This window comes from Asterias rubens, chromosome 10 (assembly GCF_902459465.1).
Source record: "Asterias rubens chromosome 10, eAstRub1.3, whole genome shotgun sequence".
Lineage (NCBI taxonomy): Eukaryota > Metazoa > Echinodermata > Asteroidea > Forcipulatida > Asteriidae > Asterias > Asterias rubens.
In genome coordinates, this window is record NC_047071.1 from 7,976,520 (window position 1) to 7,999,362 (window position 22,843).

The 22,843-nt window shown below is 38.0% G+C and overlaps 2 protein-coding genes across 2 annotated transcripts; one reads left to right on the plus strand and one right to left on the minus strand.

Moving 5' to 3' along the window:
• Window positions 1-1,254: 1,254 nt before the first annotated feature.
• On the minus strand, window positions 1,255-9,324 carry LOC117295812 (ARL14 effector protein-like). Its single transcript, XM_033778575.1, has 3 exons — window positions 9,127-9,324; window positions 6,049-6,185; window positions 1,255-1,954 (listed from the first exon to the last, which is right to left on the minus strand). Exons 1-3 carry the CDS (start codon window positions 9,322-9,324, stop codon window positions 1,732-1,734), a joined length of 558 nt encoding a protein of 185 aa, XP_033634466.1. The 3' UTR covers window positions 1,255-1,731.
• A 250-nt stretch (window positions 9,325-9,574) lies between these two features.
• LOC117295870 (ATP synthase subunit alpha, mitochondrial-like) lies at window positions 9,575-22,507 on the plus strand. The gene is made up of 11 exons (XM_033778655.1): window positions 9,575-9,697; window positions 13,520-13,598; window positions 13,915-14,084; window positions 14,755-14,928; window positions 15,709-15,875; window positions 17,300-17,448; window positions 17,871-18,022; window positions 18,495-18,719; window positions 19,466-19,573; window positions 20,196-20,340; window positions 21,526-22,507. The coding sequence occupies exons 1-11, from the start codon at window positions 9,632-9,634 to the stop codon at window positions 21,756-21,758; spliced, it is 1,668 nt and encodes a 555-aa protein (XP_033634546.1). The 5' UTR covers window positions 9,575-9,631; the 3' UTR covers window positions 21,759-22,507.
• Window positions 22,508-22,843: the final 336 nt, after the last annotated feature.

The following is a 22,843-nucleotide window of genomic DNA, read 5'->3' on the forward strand; positions in this document are numbered from 1 at the left end:
CACTTATGAATCGACCATTGGTGGTATGGGATATGAGTCTAGCTAGTGGTTAAAGGTTCTCATCACTGTGGCCCTGGTTCGATTTTCAGCTAAGGCCATAAGTCGAGTTGTGCATTGGTTCTCTCGTGGGCCACAAGAGTTTTTCTCAGGTCCTACATTTTCCTCCAACACAAACATTTTAGATTAAACAGTTAAAGACCTGCTTGAACGAAAATGTCAAGTCGTAAACTTTGCTTAATTTCACTTGAAATGTTTTCAATGAATAAGGAAATCGAGTCATATGACTAAAAATAGATTTCAATTGTGTAAAAAAATAATCTTTTTGAATGCCCTTATCCAGCGCTTTTCTGAGAGATTTGCGAAAAGCCCTTTTACAAATGTACGTAATCACTCTCAAAACGTCATCTCTGGGAGCTCCAATTTGTAAAGCCGCTTTGTTGCAGCTTGGAGGCATAACAAAGCAAGCTCCCAGAGATGACGTCAGCGGCATTGTCCTTTGACGTGCACAGTCAACGGCAGAAGAGTTTTTAGTTTTTCCAAACCTTTGGGTTGGGGCCTGATTTTTTAATCAATAATTCCGAAAAATTCAGAAGTGTACACATATCAAAATCACATTAAAATGGTGAACAAGTGCATTATAAACAAATTAAAATACCATTTCCTTTGAAAACAATCCGCTCAGGTAGGTGTTTAAGATCTCTGGCTGTGCTCCATGGTCTTATATGTATGGGTCATGGATGTGGCTGGCTGCCAAAAAGGTGCCTTCACATACCTGTGGCTGGACCATGTTGTAGCCACACCTTTGGCAATTCAGCTTCTCAGCTGTGAGTAAGGAGACTTCCAAGTATGTACTATTATTATAATATTTAACACATTATCATTCCAATATTTCAAAGGTTTATATGAGTTATGTTTATACATGATGTATTTTTGTGATTTTATAAAACTGAAAAGCCTTATGGTCCCCAATAAAATAAGCACAAGGATAAATTTGGTGCACGCTTCTCTTTTTTGTTGTCTTTTAGGGAAGGGTCCGTGTACATTTGGTAACGACTCTGAAAAATATTGGCAATAGAAACTTACTTGGTAAGAAGAACAACAACTTTGGATCGTACAATGAAATTTGAGCGACTTTTCACTTGGAATTACGGCAGTTCTGGAAAAAACAACTCGTAACTCATAGCTGACAGCTACCCCTTCTAATCAAATAATTTGAGGGTGAAAATAAAGGGATTTTCAGGTTCTTAATGAGATTTTTATTGAAAATATTGGCAGCAAAATCATTACAAAAAGGGCAATGTAAAACCACACTTTCGTGCACAAACACATGATATCGTGTGAACATTCTCATGGAATTTCCTAAAGTGGAACTGTGTTTACCCATTACTGGCATTGTTCAGCCACCTGTAAGGTCTCATGTTACAAACAAACTGCGGAATATTCCTCAGTGATTTTGAGAATTTAGTATTTTTAGAGCCAAAAACTGCAACAATATCATGAGTTTTTAACGCACATTTATATGCAGTACGCCGTGTCTGTTTACATCTATTACCCACTATAAGTCACGTGACGCACGGAGCACAATCGATGAACTATTGACTTTAAGTGCAGTTCCTTATTTACATATTTAGCCTAATACATTACATATATACAGGTGCATAAATACAAAAAGTATGTACAGCAGCAAGTTCATTGGCAGTTTAGGGTTCTTTCAACACAGCCCAAAACAGTCTACACTTCAAATTTTACGAGGTCCCCGCCACTCTCGTTCTCAATCTGGTTATAGACCCACTTTCTATTACAGCGACACTGCACTCCACATTTAGTTGAGGTGCACTGAGGGCATGGGTAATGGCACCCGGGACACTTGTCATTCAGGCAATCACACAAGTTTTTGTGTGTGTCAAGAAGTCTACCTTTTTCATCGTATATCACCTGTTGTCTTGCTTTTTGCCTGGAATATGAACAAGAAAAATAAAAAAGTAAATTAGTGTGAAACTCCTAAATACAAGCTCTTTACTAATACGCAATATAGGAGACTTAAAGCCATGGACACTTTCAGTAAACAGTATTGTTCAAAGGCCCACACTTTGTGTATCACAACTAATACATAAAATAACAAAACTGTGAAAATTTAGGCTCAATCGGTCATCGGAGTCGGGAGAAAATAACGGGAAAACCCACCCTTGTTTCCGCTTGTTTCGCCGTGTCATGACATGTGTTTAAAATAAATCCGTAATTCTCGATATCGAGAATTGATAATTGTTTTAGTGTTTTCTCAAAAAGTAAAGCATTTCATGGAATAATATTTCAAGAGAAGTCTTTCACCATTATCTTCTGTAAACCCAGTAAGTTATTTGTAAATTTGTGAACTTTTTTTTTCTGTTCCGAAAGAGTACAGTGGCTTTAACAGTCCCTTTTGTTTGCCGTTCTGAGCTTGCAAGCGAACGCTCAGTATTGGACGCGTAGGTCTGTGCATGCGCAATAGGACCATCTAAAAGTGTTTATAGTGTTTTTCTGTTGGAAATGTTCACTGTCTCAGCTGAGAATTCTGGTGTATAAAGCGTACACACACTTAGGTGGCTGCATCCTGTGCAGTCATCCACCTAGTCCATGGACATTGTTGGCCCATCTGGGGACAATGGAGGTAAGTATCCTTTTCATTCTCTCCCTACTTGCTAGACCATTGTACTGTACTGACTCATCTGTGGTCAGCTTTGTTCCATCAGCATCAATTGTGTCTGGTGCTTGCATCCTGCCAAAGACACATCTAGGCCTCATCCACCATCGAAGATATCTGAAATGCCCTGTTTCTTACTATGACAACTCCCCAGCCACTTTTCATTTGGAAATTGTGATTTTTGGTGACATTGCTGTAAATCCCGGCCCTGAAGGTGTCAATAACTCAAACTCAGCAGAAGCTAGTCCAAACTCTGCAAATTCCTACTCACGAAAAAAGCTTCTCAGTCTCCGTTATGCCCCATCCACACATGCTACAACTCTGCTGCCTTCCTGTACATTATCATTACAGAACCTTGGCCTTTTTGTAAATCCCAGCACTGTTTACCGACCTACACATCGTGGTAAAAAAGCTGGTCGCCGTAGAACTGTTCATAAACCCCCCGTACCCGAAGTTACACTCCCATCTGTTCCAGTACCAGTGACTCCAGCCAAATCTCAACTCAGCCTTTGTGTTTTAATCACACAGTCCATCTGTAACAAGTATGACGATTTTGCTGATTTTGTTCTGCAAAAAGATCTGGACCTTGTTGCCGTTTCAGACACATGGCTGAGACCAGACGACAACTTAACATGTCGTCAGTGTACCCCTGCAGGCTACTACTTTCATCACATCCCAAGACCTCACAAGACTGGTGGAGGAGTTGCAATACTGTACAGATCTACTTTATCCGTCTCTGTGAAAAGTAATAACGTCCAGTACACAACTTTTGAATCTCTTCATGCTGAAGTTTCCGGAAACTCTAAATCTGTTCGCCTTGTCATTGTATACAGACCTGAAAGAGATTCAAACGGCCAACATGTGACTTTCTCAAGTTTTCTAAGGGAGTTTGAGAATTTGATTTTGGAATATCTGCTTCATCCATCGGAAATCATCATCACAGGCGACTTTAACATTCATGTTGATGACATCCACAACACCAATGCAAACCAGTTTAAGCATCTACTTCAGGCTTTTGGTCTTACCCAGCATATCAAGGAGCCGACTCATCGTCTCGGTCATTGCCTAGACCTTGTCATGACTCGTGAAATCTCCCCAACAATTGTCTCAAACTTTGTTATTCTACCTGGATTATCAGACCATTATGCAGTCATGTGTAACTTAAGTCTGTGCAAGCCCAAAGTCCCAACCGTTACTATAAAGAGCCGACAATGGAAACATGTGAATCCTACCGAAGTGTTCCGTGACATAGGCTCCCATTTAGCAAATCTAGAAGTTGATCACGACTGCTTGGATTCCTATGTCAGCCAATATGAGAGTACAGTCAGTGACATCTTGGATAAATACGCACCTTGGAAAACGAGATCAGTCAAGGTCCGAACTGAAGTCTCCTGGTTCAATGATGATATTCGTACAGCGAGAAAGAACTGTCGTCAACTGGAGCGGAAGTGGCGGAAAAATGGCAAATTGGCAATTCAACGACAAGAATATCGCAACCAATGTAAAGTAGTTAGGAATTTGATCAACCAGGCAAAGATCATCCATTATTCATCTCAAGTACAAGAATCCTCAGGAGATCAAAAGAAGCTTTTCAAGATAATTGGTAAGTTGTTGCTCAAACCCAAAACCCCTGTCCTTCCATCCACTTACAATGACCAGGACTTAGCAAATGAGTTCCAGAAATTCTTTGTCACCAAGATTTCAGACATCCGCTCATCATTTTCATCAGTCCCTCACAACGTACCGCAGACATTGCCACAACTTCAACCAGAGTGTAGACTATCTGTGTTTGAGCCTGCGACTGTTGCTGAGATTCAAAGGGTTATTATGAAATCTCCTTCAAAATCCTGTGAGCTGGATCCAGTGTCAACATCCATGATAAAGCAAAACATCGATATTTTTGTACCCTACATCACTAAGCTTGTAAATGAATCCCTCAGTTCCGGTTGTTTCCCCGATAGCCTCAAAGTTTCCTACATCAGGCCGCTCATCAAGAAACCAAACCTGGACAACGAGATATTCAAAAACTACAGACCAGTTGCAAACTTAAAATATCTTGGAAAAGTCATCGAACGAGTAGTTTCATCACGCATTTCTGATCACATTCATACTTTCAACCTGTCCGACGTGTTCCAGTCAGCATACAAGCCTTTCCATGGGACCGAGGCTGCACTAGTCCGTGTGAGCAACGATATTCTCTCTGCAATGGACAATGGTAACCTTACAGCACTAGTCCTGCTAGACTTGAGTTCTGCTTTTGACACTGTTGATCACAACATCCTTCTCTCTCGGCTCCAGAATCACCTTGGCATAGAGGACACAGCCCTAGCATGGTGCAAATCGTATCTCTACAATAGAACTCAGCATGTATGTATTGGCACCGCGATATCCGACCCTATTGTTTTGAACTACTCTGTGCCACAGGGGTCGGTACTCGGCCCGCAGTGGTTTACGCATACACTTTACCGATTCGTGACATCATCCTGAAATTTAATCTGAATTACCATGTGTACGCAGACGACACTCAGCTATACATCACGTTTAAATCTTCTCAAGAAAACGCCAATGCATCTATTGCAAGACTTGAGAAATGCATCCAAGAGATTCGACGTTGGACACAACAAAACTTCCTGAAGTTAAATGATGATAAGACAGAGTTCCTTCTATTTGGGTCACGTCAACAGTTAACTAAGGTTTCAGTGCCATACATCTCCATCGGTTATGCTCGGATAGCTCCCTCGCTGAAAGCTCGGAACTTAGGGGTTATTTTTGATTCATCAATGACACTTCAGCCACACATCAACAACATTGTTCGTTTATCATCATATCACATCAGGAATATAGGTAAGATTCGCAAGAACTTGGACAAAAGCGCCACTGAAAAGGTCATTCACGCATTTGTTACTTCTCGTCTTGACAACGGCAATGCTCTTCTAAATCTGAGGTCTCGAAATCAAATTCGTTGAAAATGACTTCTTTCTCGAAAACTATGGCACTTCAGAGGGAGCCGTTTCTCACAATGTTTTATACCATCAACCTCTCCCCATTACTCGTCACCAAGAAAGGTTTAATGCTAATAATTATTTTGAGTAACTACCAATAGTGTCCACTGCCTTTAACTGAAATGCAATTTTCCAATCAGATGATAGAATGCGTTCTCTTTGCGTTGTGATCGTTATCGCTTTTGTTATCGCTGCAGTGTGACTTGACCTTAACTCTTTGTTTTAGTAGCATAGAAAACTATAGTAGCATAGAAAAATTCTCTGTATGAAGTTTTCAAATAAATGCCGAGCACTACCTTTGAACAAATTCCACCTGAAATGTATATACCATTTATTTGCAAAATCCCTTTTTAATTAGGCACTCACTTCATATCTGTTCTCTGGAATGTCCTTCTCAATTTCCTCATTTCTCGTTCACTGTTTTCAGGGTCAAAGGTAGTCATGTCAAATTGCCGTCTGCCAGGGTTTTTGAATTCCAGACTCTTCAGAAGTTTCTGTGCGGCCTGATGATAAAAAAGGTTTTATAATGAAAGTTACAAAACATGTCGTACAAAAAATAATTATTGCAATTGACCTTGTTTGAAGTTTATGAACAAATTGTCAATCAAAAGTCATATTCAATTTAATATATTGTACACTAAGAAAAAAGCATATACGATACAGGCAGCACAGTACATTAAAAGAACTAGAACAGCGAAGCTCCCATGGCGAGCTGCCGATCACCAGATAGAACCAATGACTGACAGAAAAACCAATCATTTGATCAACTGATGGTCAAAGGGGTGGGGACATTGACAAATATGAAGTAATGACCATTTAAGGTTTTCATTGATTTAGCTCATTAACTGGAACCAGTGATCTTTGAGTTTTATCTTTTCATATTACATACATAAGCAGCAATATTTGATTATCGTTTTTAATCGATACATCGTTGCAATAAGGAGTTATGACCATAAGGTGTTCATTTTTTTAGCTCATTCAACTGGAACCAGTTATAAACTCTTTGATGTTTATCTTTTCATATTATCTACACGTTAGGCCACATACAACAAAAATTGTTGATCGTCCTTTTTTCGCGGATGGGGGAGGGAGGGAGTTTTTTATTATTTTTTTATAAAGTTTTGTTGACATGCCAAAATATGAAATCAAGAATAAAGAAATCATCACAATCACTATTAAACAGAGGGTTTGTGTTTTTGATGTTTTCAATAGTTTTGTCAAACAAATTTAGCTTCTAGATGACATTTTCTGTAAACTTTTTCAAACAACTAAACACAGTGTAGCCCAAGTAAATATTTGAAAAATTGTTCTTGCTTTGCCAACATGAATAAAACCTTCTTAAAACATCTTTTCAAACCTGTGCATTTTGAAAAAAAATATAAGCTGAAAAGGTTTATTTTATAATAAAAAAAAGTGGCCGGGTTTTAAATGTCAATGGTCGGTCGTTTTTTTTTTATGTGTCCTTAGCAGCAATATTTGGTTCATGTTTTAAATTGGTAAATCGTTACAAAAGAAGGTATGACTATTTGAGTTATGACCGTTTATGTTTTTCATTGTTTCAGCTTATTCAACTGGAACAAGTGACAGAGAGTAAAACTTTAAAATTTTAAATTAGATTTTTTTCTTAACTTTGTTTTTTGAAATTTTTGTTATTTTAAAAACTGTTACATTTTTTTTATTCCAAAACTTTTAAATTCCAAAAACTCAAACATTATTTGAAAACATAGCTTACAATTACCCACAATTACTGGCAATTATATATAACACTCCAAAAACTTTGACATTTCCAAAAACTTTAACGGACAGACGTATCTAATTTACCTCAATGAGATATCCCTTTTTTGTAAAAATTAGTGAAAAAGTGGTGGCGCCATACAGAAAGTTATCATATTTCTTTGGTACTAATATTAAAGTTATAGTATCTAATTTACCTGTATACTTTATATATACATGTATCCCTTTTTGTAAAAATAACAATTTAAGTGGTGGTGTGATACAGAAAGTTAACCACACAAGGGAAAAGTTTCCGTATGCAGAGATGCCAACACTGAATTAAAAAAAAAAGTTGCATCTCCCAAAAGTTAAGGGCGAGCGTGGCTTGGGCTCCCTAAACCGATTTTTCTTTTACCCTCTACAATGCTAATTAGCTCATTTTCAGGCATTGTCGTGAAATAACAATTACCTCTGTATGCACCACCAGAACAGCTACAAATGTTTATAATGGCCAGTGAAAAAAAAAATAAAAAATTCCCTCATCTTCTGACTTTGTTTTAAAAAAAACTATAACAAAGGGTGGCCTTACTTAAATGTTTTTGTTTTAATGGTCAGAAATGCAACAACAAGCTATTGGGAGAGAGAGAGAAAAAAAAAAAAAAAAATGTGTCCGGATTTTGGGCAAAAAATACGTGTCCGTATTTTGGGCATTGTCTGGACATCGGCGCTACAATAACTAGTAAGAAAGCATGGAAACTGTCTAGCTTAGATCTCACAGGCCACTCAGTTGAAGGTATTTTTGTTCAGAAGGTTTCCTTTTTTGCCGCCATTATTTCTTACTTTTTGTGCCAAGCTTCGATGAAGTACATGTACAGACAGCGTTGGCACAATAATAGTGGATACATGAGGAATGAGGTTACTGTGACACGTTAGCTCACACACAACCTCATTTCCCACGCACGTGTGCACTATTCCCAATGGTGTAATAGAGATCAATGGGTACTATCTTGCAGCAATGCACTAGCGTAAAAATACTCATCCAGCCAGCCAGCGGGGGAGAGGGCACGCATCAATCATTACGTCGAGACACTTAATTGTTCGAGTGAATTCGCTGCTAATTTCAACACTGCGTTCTAAAATTAATAGTGTTTTTTCTCTTCTGTTACAATTATTTGGATTTTTTTTCTTAATTTTTATTTCCACTTAATATATCATTCGTTGTTTGCATGTATTGTACGATTTAATAAAATTATATTGGGCGGCTTGTTTAGCGTGTTTTATTGAGTATTGTCGTAGCGTCGTAGTCACGGCTCGAAATCGTATTTGCTACGCCCACATCGTGTATGTTGGTTATCTCTGCGTATGGCACACCTCTTTTTTATTCGATATGAAATAATATAGACTTTAAATTATATCCTCTAAATAAATTACCTCAATCAATAACACTATTAAAAGTATTATTATGTAATGAGATATCCCGTTTTGTAAAAATGAGAATGATGAGATGAGTGGAAAAAGTTGTCGTGCACAAGTTTACAGGCTTTATCATTATGTACTTGGGCCCTGATCTTTATCTGTATCTGTAATATTTGAGCCGGCAAACAAATGTCTGAAGACACATCACAGTCGCACCAGCTAAAACAACGCCATAACAGTAACAGAACTGGTCAAGGGAATAGCACAACTGGTTAAGGGCATCTGGCAACGCTGGAAAGGCAACGTTATCAATACCTCGGGAAGTTTTGAACCGTCTTTTTGGTCTTGGGTCACTGTTTCTTTAGATGGGTCGTTGTTAGAGATAGCTTCGTCCTCTTCATCATCATCGTCTAGAACAATTATGATATCTTCTGTGTTGTCTAACATTTGAAAAGGCTTCTTTTCCTGCTTGCGAATCATTTCACCCTTGTAGTTTTTCATGGGCGCAGACATCTTGAATGAACGATGTGCATGCTGGGTAAAAAAAGCTTAGGCTCAATCCCTTGTACCTTTGTTTACACAGAAACATATTAGAAATACTGTTTAATCATTGCTTAAATTTTATTTTGGTATAAATTAGATGATTTTTTTATTTATTGTTTAATATTTTGTGCAATCAAATTTTAATTTATTGAAATAGTTTAATACCCAACAATCACATATTTTAGCCAGCACCAATATCTTTCGGGTTTCACCTTTTTCTAAGCAGGGGCGAAACACCGGTACCTCGGCCATTTTCGCAAGAAAAGTGAAACAAATCATGTCGATGTTGTCGGCTCGTGTAACGGCCGCTGTGGCCAGGGCGCTCACAAGACAAGCCCCCCAGGTAAGTATTTTTAATTGTGTTACTGTCAAGGCAATATTGTTTTCTTTGAATAGCAATTTTCTCATCAAGAATGTATAGTTTGCATGATAAATGAATACACCGGTGTAACCGGTTTTGAGTGGGCCGGCCGGGCACGATGGCGGGGCGGTCTTTTGATGCAGAAACTGAACTTTTAATTTATGCTGCATTGATCAAAGTGAAAAAGCTGGTTTTTTTTTTAACATGTAGAAAAGCTCTGGAATATTAGTAGTTTGATGAAGATGGCTATATCCAAAATTAAGCAATTAAAGGATGCTTAAACATGTTAAATTTCGAAAATGATCCAACCATTTTGCAGGGAATTTTTGCTCTTATGTTCAACCACAAGAGGGCGCTATTTACATAGTTAAAACTTTCCATAGACCTTTTCGCAAATACTGGGGCGCGCGCGTAAAGCTTGGAATTAGGTGCATTGTGGTCTAGCTGGTATCCAATTTGATCCACATCAATCCCACATTGCACCTCATTCAACAGTCTGCGCTTGCGCATTGGTATTTGCGATAAGGTCTATATCCTAACAGTAACACAAACTTTCCATATCCTAACACCACTAAAAAAGTAATATCTCCTATTTGGGTAAATATCTCCAACTCACATTGCATAGAATAGTTGAACCTTCCATCATTCCGGCCTGCCTAATTTTTCTCAATTATCGCAAGGCATTGTGGGAAGGAAAAAGGGGCTTGCCTTCCCACAATGCCTTTCCACAACTGAGAACAATCAGCAGCCAGGCGGGAATTACGATGGAAACCCAGCCCTGATACTTCAGCTTTTAAGGGGCACGGCAGTTTTGCCTTGACTTTTTGTAAAAATTTAGGGCACCAAGGCAATTTTCAAAAATTCGGAAGGGCATCACGGCAATCATAAAAAGTTGCGAAGGGCACGACGCCAGTTTAAAAAAAAACCTCTGAGTTGCCTGTAAAAAATAGTTCTTCCAATTTTTCCATTTTCTAACTGTTACCCAATGAAAAAAGAAAGCATTCATCTAATTCAACAAAATAAAGAACAACCACTTACAATACACAATAAATAATTTTTGTTCATACGTAATCCTACTATTGGTCATGCACTTTGTGTAGTTTTTCGTAGAGACGCTAAAATTCCCATGTAACTCCATTTTGACACGATGTTGACAGATTAAATGCATGCGGTGCGCGACGCCTATGCTGTACATGATGGTACATCACATGTACCAAGCATGGGGAAAACCACTATCCCAGCATGCAAAGACACGTCGAGTCTTTGTCTCAAGGCGTTTAGCAGGTCAGACAACTCGACTGGTCAGACAACCCGACTGGTCAGACAACCCGACTGGTCAGACAACTTGACTGGTCAGACAACTCAACAGGTCAGACAACTCGACTGGTCAGACAACTTGACTGGTCAGACAACCCGACTGATCAGACAACTTGACTAGTCAGACAAATCAACTGGTCAGTCAACTCAATAGCTTGACAAGCTGTCATTGACGCGTTGATGAGATAACTCGACAGTGCCAAGACAAATCAACGGATGTGGACGGAGATGACTGATCTCCGATATCTCTGAACATGCTTAGTCTGATCAAAAGTTGACTTGCCTTACAGTCGGAGACCGTACCAGCAGCGGAGTTGTCAGACCCATCAAGTTGTCAAACTGTCAAGTTGTCGAGTTTTCTGAACTTTCATGCTCCCTCATGATTATGCACATTGGTAACCATCATGGCGCCGGTGTTGTTTATTGAGCGATTGTCAGCTACAAAATTTTTCATCAAATTACACCAAAATGAAATGCACTTCAAGTTCATGTACTCCTCTTTACAAATGAGCTACAGTAGAGCTATAATTTTGTTAATTTGTTGTATAAAAGGCGGAAATTAATTTCCCATCGTGGATAATAAAGTGAATTGAAATTGACAGAGCTGTGTGAAAATATGGCATGAAAACATAGGTTTCATTTCGATTAAAATGATTTTACCCTTTTTGGGGAGTGATTACTTTACATTCATGTAAATCTGTCTGTACAGGTGATGATATAACTTGACCTACTTAAATTATGGGAGCAGTGTTCTCCACACCAGAAAATTGGGATGGCGGGGCGCCCTCCTATAATTTAGGCCGCCCTGCCAAAGAATTGGCCGCCCTGCTAAAATTATTGGCCGCCCTGCCCAAAAAGGACCAAGAGACTATTTTTAGAGTGCATTTTAATAAGATCAAACGAGTACCTGACAAGCCAGAGCCGACTTCAAAATTATAGCATCAGAAATGCGATCGTAAACAAACATTAAAACACGATGTACATGTACACACGGCCACATGGTTTGTATTTATATGCAGAGTGCATCAACCAACCATGCACACACACCACGCACACCGTCGACGATGGGAAAATACCCACTGCATGTATAGTGCATGAACAGCCCGCACGCTGTGATTGGCCGTTGATAGTCTCCAACACAATACGCACATTCACAAATTGAGATTGAATTGCCAAACAGTGTCGCACGCATGTACAGAATGGTACAATGTACAGCCTCGAAGCATATTCAAACATGTCGACTTTCGCCCATTGAGGGCGTGCGCGATGCGGGGCAAAGTTTATTGATAAATAAATTGTTCGGTGTGTTACCGATCGTTGAATCTCGATTATTTTATTACAAACGAAGATCTTAACGACGGAACCGCTAATCGCTAGTTCATGGAAATGGTTTTGGATGGAAAAAGTATTATTTAGGGCCATAATTTGGGGATAAGATAGCCCAAAAAGTGGGTTTTGATTTTTTTTTTCCGTTTTGAAAATTGCACACGAAGATAGGCCTGGGCGAATTATTCGAATATCCGGTTAATGGTGAATAGGTTTTCCTATCCGTAACCGCGAATGCCTTTTTTTTCTTAACCGGATATCCGCATAGGGCGCGAATAGCTATTTATAAACCGGATAGTTCTGTAATTACAACCAAGTAACCGGATATTCTTTAAATATCCGAATATCCGCGGACGTCGGGCGACAACTGATAGGAATGTTTTGTCTGAATCCTTATGTAACTTCTATTAAAACAGCATAAATAAAGTATTTAACTATGCTCACCTCCGTGAAGAATTAAAACAATGACATTTCTGACGTAATTTGTTCAAAGATTACAAAAGTTTTCCTTCACGTAGAGTCAATCACGATCAAAAGAAAAAGCAAATCGCCATCTTTAAATTAGATCCGGTTATTTTTATGAATGAACCGAGTGACACTGTCTAAAACTACGCTACGTGCAATACTAGAACTACTACTAGATCAACCATGGATCAACGACGTATTTTCTCGTAAGAAAATGTGTGTTTTCTTATGCTTTATATCAAATGTGAAAACATTTTAGAAAAAAAGGAAACATTAAACATAAAACCTTAAAATCGTGCGGTCACACGGGAGTGGGGTCGGGGTTGTTTTATTTTATTTTGTCTGTAAATTTTATTTGTGTACGTCCGATCCGACCTGACCATTTTACTTTTAGTATAAATCATAAACTGAGTATGCTACTATGCTAGCCAAACAAATTGAGCTCCTGGACAATCTAAGAAGAGTGATTTTTTAGGAGCTCAAATTGAGCTCCTGAGTATTCTCAGGAGAGCGATTAAAAGAGCTCCTTCTATTTCTATAAACGAAGGTCTGCACTTGGCTGGCATATTTGATAAGTCAGTCAGCTTATGTCCCATAAATAAATAATGCAGATCTATCTATTAAATCTAACTAAATTGCTAAATTTGATTAAAAGTATGTACATTTGAATTTTGAATTTGTCAATTTATTCAACAGGCAACTAAAGGATGTGTAGGGGCAGCCTTCGCATGTCACAGAAATATCACAACTTCTAGACCAACAAATGCTGCTGGAGGTAATATTATTAACTGATTTGCTTTAAAATAAATTGAACTAGGTTTCTGATGGTTCTTGTTTTGACATGAGACTGAACTTGTCAGTGTTTCAGCTGATTTTCTATAATTTATTAATGCCCATGAAATTGAGAAGCATTTGGGATTCGTTTGATTTGGGCAGTTCCTCTTTCTTTTTCGTTCAAGTTGGATGCGAAGTTTCCGCTCTTTTTTGTACTCTTCCCATCTTCATAATTCTGTATTTTAAAAGTAATGTGGTTTTCGTTGAAGCAAAATTTTCTTTTGTTCTTAATTTTCTTTTGTTCTTTGACACATAAGGTACGGCCGAGGTATCCTCCATCCTTGAGGAGCGCATCATGGGCTATACCCCAAAGGAGAGCATGGAGGAGACAGGGCGTGTGCTGTCCATCGGTGACGGTATCGCTCGTGTCTATGGCCTGAAGAACATCCAGGCAGAGGAAATGGTAGAATTCTCCAGTGGGCTGAAGGTGAGAATGAAAGCCTAACACATTCTTTCACTAATTAAGGATGAAGAAGCATAGAAACAACTGGAATTGGTTGGTTGTTTCATCACAGACATTTCAAGATTGCCTGAATTTACAATGAGTCTTGCTGCCCCTAAGAAACAACAATGATTAGTCTTTTTTTCTTTAGGGTTGCAAAAAAAAAAAAAACCAGACTGTCGACTTTCAGACTCATTGTTTTAACATGGGCAGAGGACAAGATGAATGCCCTTAGATCTACAGAAAATCTGCACATTCCCTGCACTGAAAATAAATTGTATGCTAACTTTGTATTTGAAATTGAGGTGCAACATCAGTCATTGTTATGCATCTTTAGCCTGTTAAACCCTAGCAGTGTCGTTTCTGGCCATGTGCCTAGACTATATTGCATTTGTAATGGTTAGTGGTTACAACACACCAAGTGACCTGAATGAAGTTTGGATAGTTGGTTTTGAACTTGTGTTTGCTCCGACTGCATGCACAATTGTATTTGACTTTCAACAATGTAGTGATTAACAGCTTTAAAATTCATGGCATTTAGTATGTTTAATACCCGAGGGCAATGCTATGGATCAATGACTACTCAAGATCTTGTTCTTTTTAACAACATTTGGCATAGTCTACCATTATTTTGAACATTTTAATTGTATTGTAGGGTATGGCCTTGAACTTGGAACGCGACAATGTTGGTGTGGTCGTGTTTGGTAACGATAAACTCATCAAGGAAGGTGATGTAGTCAAGAGAACCGGTGCCATTGTAGATGTCCCCATCGGTCTAGAGCTGCTCGGCAGAGTTGTCGATGCCCTGGGCACACCCATCGACGGAAAGGTGAATTTATATATTATGTTTGACTCTCATTGTTATTAAAAGATTTGGGTACTTTTTCAAAATGTCCATAGATTAACATTAAACTTACAGGGTTTGAAGATAATGATAGTGGAAAGCTTCCCTTCAAATATTACTTACTGAGGTGCTGTAGTTTTTGATAAATGAGTAAAACAATGTCATGAAAATATGTATGTAAATGATTAAAACTTATTTTCGTCTCATGAGACAAAATTATTTTCATGACATTGTTTTACTCTTTTCCCAAAAACTACAGCACCTTAGCACATAATATTTTCAGGGAAGCTTTCTACTATCACTATCTTCAAGCTGAGTAAGTTTAGTGTACATCTGTGGACATTGTGTTTTTTGTCCTACAAAAGTTACATAGACCCTTTAATAGAATTGGCTAAAATGATTTTTTGTATAAAGAGTTGAATGAACAGAAAGTTTTCTCATTTAGTAGTAAGTGGTTTTGGTGAAGTAGGCATACTTCATCAAACAATGTTGTGTAGTTTGTGTCTTGTTGTGGGGGCTTCTTCAAGTTATCTTACACATTTCGCTTATATCAGGTGACTTTAAAACCATCACTAGTATCAACTGGGCATGGAACAGAAGGCCATGGCCAATGATTTCTGCTAATTTTGTTCACTTTTTAAAAGAAGTTATGTGAAGTTTGTATCAATAATGATTTCTGCTAATTTTGTTCACTTTTTAAAAGAAGTTATGTGAAGTTTGTATCAATAGTGACTTGTTAACTAAACCCCTTTGTTTTTCCTGCAGGGTCCAATCAACACCACCACACGTGCACGTGTAGGAGTCAAGGCACCAGGTATCATCCCCCGCATCTCTGTGAGGGAACCTATGCAGACTGGTATCAAAGCTGTGGATAGTTTGGTACCCATTGGCCGTGGACAGAGAGAGTTGATCATCGGTGACAGACAGACTGGGTAAGTACAGTGTAAATATTTAGATTTACTTAAAGGAACACGTTGCCTTGGATCGGACGAGTTGGTCTATTAAAAGCGTTTGAAACCGTTTGTTATGAAATGCATATGGTTAGAAAGATGTTTCAAAAGTAGAATATAATGATCCACACAAGTATCACTCAAAATTGCACGGTTTTCCTTTTACGTCGCGAACTATCACGGTCGGCCATTTATCCATAAATGGCCGACCGTGTTAGTCGACAGGGTAAAAATTAAAAATTTCGAGGCATGTTTGTTTAGATCATTGTATTCTACTTTTACAATATCTTTCTAACCATATACATTTCACAACAAACGGTTACAGAACGCTTTTCAAAGACCAACTCGACCGATCCAAGGCAACGTGTTCCTTTAAAAAATAAGTGTAAGAAATCACTCAAAATATGTAAAAGAAAATCACAACTTTCCGCAATGAAAAATGTACAAAGCCCATCATGTTTTTTTTTTTTTTTTTTTTTTTTTTCACCTTGAAATTATTCATGTAGATTTTTTAGGATTGTGTGACAGATTCTGTGCAGAAGATTTCATATTATTAATTTTAAGAGTAAACTTAACTTTGTATTCCACATTTTAAAAAGTGGGCAATTTATTGTAGTTTTTATGATCCATCAACCTATAGCAAACAATTACAAAAAACCTGCGTCTGATATAGATAGATTCAGAGCACAGTCAAACCAACCAAGAATATGGCATGGTTATTGTATTAAAACAGTAATTTTGTACTTCAGTCTGATTTAAAATTTTTGTTTTTGCCCTTGGGAAAAACTAGCAAGTAGCCTTAAAGATAACCCTACAGTAGCGTGGAGGTCAGCCCATGTACTTAAGAAAACTATCCTACTTTTTCTCAGGGGCCAAATGTCATTCTGATTAAAATTTCAAGTTTATAAATACTAAAAATTTGTCGAATGGAAAGGGAAACAGTTTGAAATTCCATACGAAAAATACCTTTATAAGTATTGTGTTGTGTCCCCTGACATCAGTAACGAACAACTGACAGCCATTGGACACTTTCGGTAAACAGTATTGTCCAAAGGCCCACAATTCGTGTATCACAACTTCTATATAAAATAACAAACCTGTGAAAATTTAGGCTCAATCAGTCATTGGAGTCGAGAGAAAATAACGGGAAAACCCACCCTTGTTTCCACACGTTTCGCCGTGTCATGAATAAATCCGTAATTCTCGATATCGAGAATTGATATTGTTTTAATGTTTTCTCAAAAAGTAAAGCATTTCATGGAATAATATTTCAAGAGAAGTCATTCACCATACCTTCTGTAAACCCTGTAAGTTGTTTGTAAACCGGTGAACTTCAAAAAAAATCTGTACTGAAAGTGTCCAATGTCTTTAATAATGATTGCATTGATTGTCATTTACTCTGGCAGCAAAACTGCTGTAGCTATTGACACCATCATCAACCAGAAGGGATTCAACGAGGGTAAAGATGAGAAGGCAAAGCTGTATTGTATCTACGTTGCTATCGGACAGAAGAGGAGTACAGTAGCTCAACTGGTCAAGAGACTAACTGATGCCGGTATGTAAAAATGAAGAGGATCAGACGATGTCAAAAACAGTGATATTATGGATACTGTCGGACATCTGAATGCAAAACTGCAAATACAATATATGTCACAACCAATTATTAGTATCACTTTTTGAGAACTAAAACATCACAGATTTGACGTGTACAACTTTAAATGTGTGGAGTAGAACAAAGACAAATTTGACTCCGGAATAGTATGTCGGCACTCTACCAACTGAACTATCTAGCCAAATGTTGGCTCAGTACCAGCTTGTCACTAAAATTCATGTTGACGATTATGACAAGTTAAAACACCAAGTTTATTAGTCAGTTTCCGATAAGCAAGTTGTATATAAAATGATGAACATACTTGATGACAGAGACAAATATGTAACCTTCAGAAACTAAGATGTTTTGTGTGTGTTTTTCTGCAGGTGCCATTAAGTACACCATCGTTGTGAGTGCTACAGCTTCCGATGCTGCCCCTCTGCAGTACCTTGCTCCATACTCTGGCTGTGCTATGGGAGAATTTTTCCGAGACAATGGCAGACACGCTCTCATCATCTATGATGATTTATCCAAACAGGTAGACATCATTTCTCTCAAGCTAAGAAGCTTTTCCTTTTGCTAAACTTTTATCCCCAAACTGTAGTATGGAAGGGGTGAAAACAAAAATCAAAGAAATGGTACTTGCCTAGAGCTTGTCTCTAACGAAAGACATGGATTTGAAACAATCATTGCATCGTTGTTGTTTCTTAATCGAATCTTGAATACCTTAAAGTAATCTTATGATTTTGATTTTGATTTTTTTTCGTTGCAAGTTCGCCCCAAACAAGGCGTAAGGCCACTCTTGGTTTTGGCTACAAGAAGAAACATTATTTAAAGTGGAAAGAATTTAGAAGAAAAATGATTTAAAGTGGAAAGAACTCAGGGGGGGTGGGGGTTGCGCTGAAGGTAGGACCTGATGGGTTTGAGTGAAAATATAGATTTCAAGTTGCAATGAAATCCTATTGTCTGTGTCTTTACTGGATTGTTTGAATTCATTTGTTTCCTTTCAGGCTGTAGCCTACCGTCAGATGTCCCTTCTACTGAGGCGTCCCCCAGGTCGTGAGGCCTACCCTGGTGATGTCTTCTATCTTCACTCCCGTCTTCTAGAACGTGCCGCCAAGATGAATGACGAGTTCGGTGGTGGCTCCATGACTGCCTTGCCAGTCATTGAGACCCAGGCTGGTGATGTGTCTGCTTACATCCCAACCAATGTGATTTCTATCACTGATGGACAGGTATGGTGTTTATACAGTATCTAACGGTTCTGTAGGACAGGATCTATGGCATGCTATACCATTGCAGTACCAGCTGCTAAAACATAGAACTTGAACTACCTCTAGCTACCGGACAATGCTCTACAATGGCAAATGTCGTGGGGTTAAATCCCACGTGAGTAATATGCCTGTGATTTTTTTTCCACAGAACTCAGGAAAGTACTGAGTATACAGTGCTAACACAAATCAGTATATATGGATAAAACCAATTGAATATGCTATATCTTATTAACATGCTTATTGTAAGAACCTAATGGCGAACAGTGTTAGTGTATTCCTGACATTTTCTCAACTGTAATTTGTTGATTGTACAAAATCCAAATCTCTATCCAATCTAACTAAAATCTAACTAATCTAATGTGCGTAACTGCATCAGGTTGGTTGGCTCAGTGGTTTCTGCCCCGCCTTTCAATTCTGTGGACCCCGGTTTGATACCTGGAAATTGAGCCTTTCATGTTGATTGCATTAATTTTTCAGTCCATTCCTGACTGCATGGGTTTTCCTCCTATGCTTAAACTGAAATTTCTTTATTGTCTTCTTTTGTTTGTGTGTTGTTTCCTTTAGCATGCTTTGGCGACCATTTAATACATCTCAGGATTATATGAAGCCTACAGTTACTATTGACTCATTGCTAAAACTGACTATAGAGAATATCCCTTCGCACTTTAAATCTCACAATTTCAAACCATCTACTTGAAAATCCCTAGATCTTCTTGGAGACAGAATTGTTCTACAAGGGTATCCGCCCTGCCATCAACGTCGGTCTGTCTGTCAGTCGTGTTGGCTCAGCCGCCCAGATCAAGGCCATGAAACAGGTCAGTACAAAAAGAAACTATTTCTGAGAATCAAATATGCTGGTAAAGCAATTCTAAGTACAAGAGAAACTGGACTGTCAGAGATTGATTATCCTTGTGTTAAATTCACAATTATCACACCCGATGGGCGTATCGAAGTGCTCAGTATTTTTCCTGCAGTGTATGTGAAGCTGGATTTTTAAGTATTAGACCTACTCTTTTATAGTGCCATGAAATTGTTAACTTGGTGCTATGGCACATTATGGTGCAGATCAAACCAGTAATACCTAGGTGAACCCCTTTTCTTTACAATAACCGCACTGGGTTCTTTTACGTGTCTTACGTCCCATCTGAAAGAGGCAGCAATAAAGGTCAAGTGTCTCGTGTTCAGGACACAAGTGTCACAGCCAAGAGTTTGAACCCACACTCTGCTAATCAGAAACACCAGAGCTTGAGTCCACTTTTCTTATCCACTCAGCCACGACACGTCAACATTTTAACACACTTTAGGATGAAAATAATCAGTGGCTTTTAAAAGTATTGGTTACAATTGTAATGTATGTGGACACCTAAAAAAAACATTTTTATGCCTGACCAGACTGAGTGAGAGAGTAACATCGTTTTAATGACATCCGATTTGTAGGTTGCTGGTTCTATGAAGCTGGAGTTGGCCCAGTACCGTGAGGTCGCTGCCTTTGCCCAGTTTGGATCTGATCTTGATACAGCTACCCAGAACCTTCTGAACAGGGGTGTCCGTCTGACTGAGCTTCTTAAGCAGGGACAATATGGTATGTTCATCATGCTCATTTTGCCAATGGCAATTTGGGAATTGGAAAACGCATACATTTAAGAAAATTTAAACAAGTTAAAAATATTAAATCTACCCCTAAAGGCATTGTACACGTTTGGTAATTGTCAAAGACCAGTGTTCTCACTTGGCGTATCCCAACATAACCATAAAATTACAAGCCTGTGAAAATATGGGCTCAATCGGTCATTGAAGTTGCAAGAAAATGGTGAAAGAAAAAACACCCTTTTTGGACAGATTTGTGTGCTTTGAGATAGGAATAAAAGACTTCTAGCTAGAAGTCTTTTATTATTTTAGTGGTAATTACTAAACGTGTACCTTCCCTCCCTTTAACTACACTGTCCGTTTTTGTTTTATTTCTATTTCTGGTGCGAAATTAACCCGTATCTCCCCGACTGGTCCGAGTACATTAACACTTTTCATGCCAAAACCTATGTAGCCTTATAACTTTCATTATTTACCGACTGATATTTATAAACATATCCCATCAACTGTATACCATTTGCAAAAGCATTTGCTTCTCTTTAGATGTGATATATTTTTCTCCATGTTCTCCATCTCATACCACTAGCTGTGAGAGCACCAAGAAAGACACTATCGTCTTTTTCATATACGGTTTTAGTTAGGCGTCATTATCATCTGTATGCTCTTTGGGAAATCCTGTTATTAGGCAGATATGGATTACTGAGGCAAATATTTCCACATTTCTAAATTTTCTTTTAAAGGCAAAGCATACCTTTAGTTTTTGGAACCGTCCGATTGTTTTAATCCTGTAGAAATGTTGATGTGTACAAAAAAACTGTGAAAATTTCATTTCAAATAGTGGTTGGGTTTTTTAGATGTCTGTAAATCTGGAGCAGTTATGTCCATGCAGAAATAAATAATCCATAATTGGAATACAGTCTGAGAAGCCTTACTGACAGTAACCGATCCTAGGTTCAAATTGTATGGCATAAAAACTGATTTCTTTTCACATAACCACATTACTTCAAAGTGTAATGTTTCTCAAAATTCTTTAAACTATCAAAAGGCTTCTAACCAAAAGTTTTTACTGCCATTAATTTAATGATTGATTACATTAAAGAATAGTACTTAATAAACAAACATAACTTTGTGTAAATTTATTTTTAAATGAAATTCTCTTTTGACTGTTTTCACTGTTCAGCTCCCATGGCTGTGGAAGAGCAAGTTGCTGTCATCTTTGCCGGTGTTCGTGGTCACCTTGACAAGGTAGACCCATCCAACATCACCAAGTTTGAGAAGGCTTTCCTTCCCCACATCCGCAACAACCACCAAGCCGAGCTAGACGACATCAGAAATCGCGGATCCATCACCCCAGAGACGGACGCCAAACTCAAGGCCATCGTCCTTAAGTTCTTGGAAACATTTGAGCCATGAAGATATTCTAATTAGCAATGCATCAAAGAGTTTCTAGGTTATTTACCCAAAAGCAGTTTTTTTTTCAGGGGATTGAGAGAGTATGGATTTAGCAAAGAATGAAATTGAATTGAAAGTTAAAACAAATATCCCTGATAGCTGGACCGAGATATGAGCACCTTTTGGAACATAGTCAATACTTGAAAAGGTTTTTATTCAAAATAAATCTAAAACCTATTACAGTCTAACATCTACTTAAACGAATCATCAAAAGTTATATATGGTTAAATTGCATTCCTGCAACTTTCAGAATTATTTCCATATCCCTGTGTCTTAACTTTTCCTCATCGCCATTTCAAAGAGAGCCCCTCTACTAGTATTGTTTTGGAATTGAAAATTTGAATGTCTACGTAAAGGTGAAATATTTAATGAAGACCTTAACACAGACCTGTTTTATGTTATTTATTCATTAAACTGGTCCTGTCACACTAGACAGTTATACAAACAAGAATTTGAAAATGTAATTATTAATACAGAGATGACACATAAAAACATGCACGTAGACCAAAGTAGATGTTCCATATTATGTGATTCAGCTTTATTCAGTTTGTGATGGTTTTAAATCATTGGTTTGATGATATCAAAAAAATAAGTTTCTTCAAGTAGGAATTTTGCCAGTTTGAGATTTCAGATGATACAAGGTTTCTTTAAAGTATACATATCTGATTTGTCAGTGGCTGGCTGTAATAAAATATTTGGTTGAAAGCTTATTAACAGTCTTTGTACGGTCTTCTTTTTCTTATTTTGACTTTTCATCAGGGAACATGTAACTGTGTAAAGGTCGGTCCTTTCTAGGCAGGCATGATGTTTTGCTCTTTGGCAAAAAAATAGGAAAATTTTTGTTTTCCGAATGCCACCTACTTGTTTGTATAATGTTTTGCTGAATGAACTTTCCGGGCATTTTATTTTTAAAATTTAGGCAAAGGCATAATTTAATCAGACTTATGTAGGAAGAATATCCTACATGTCCAGGCCTTATGCTTAAAGGCAGTGGACACTATTTGTAACTGTCAAAGACTAGCCTTCACAGTTGGTGTATCTCAACA

Excerpts from the sequence above, each read along its gene's own strand:
- LOC117295812 (XM_033778575.1), bottom strand. The coding sequence starts at position 9,324 with ATGTCTGCGCCCATGAAAAACTACAAGGGTGAAATGATTCGCAAGCAG. Across the intron at positions 6,186-9,126 it reads ACGGTTCAAAACTTCCCGAG|GCCGCACAGAAACTTCTGAA; the intron begins GTATTGATAACG and ends TTTTATCATCAG. Across the intron at positions 1,955-6,048 it reads TTCCAGAGAACAGATATGAA|GCAAAAAGCAAGACAACAGG; the intron begins GTGAGTGCCTAA and ends TTCATATTCCAG.
- LOC117295870 (XM_033778655.1), top strand. The coding sequence starts at position 9,632 with ATGTCGATGTTGTCGGCTCGTGTAACGGCCGCTGTGGCCAGGGCGCTC. Across the intron at positions 9,698-13,519 it reads TCACAAGACAAGCCCCCCAG|GCAACTAAAGGATGTGTAGG; the intron begins GTAAGTATTTTT and ends TTTATTCAACAG. Across the intron at positions 18,720-19,465 it reads TTTCTATCACTGATGGACAG|ATCTTCTTGGAGACAGAATT; the intron begins GTATGGTGTTTA and ends GAAAATCCCTAG.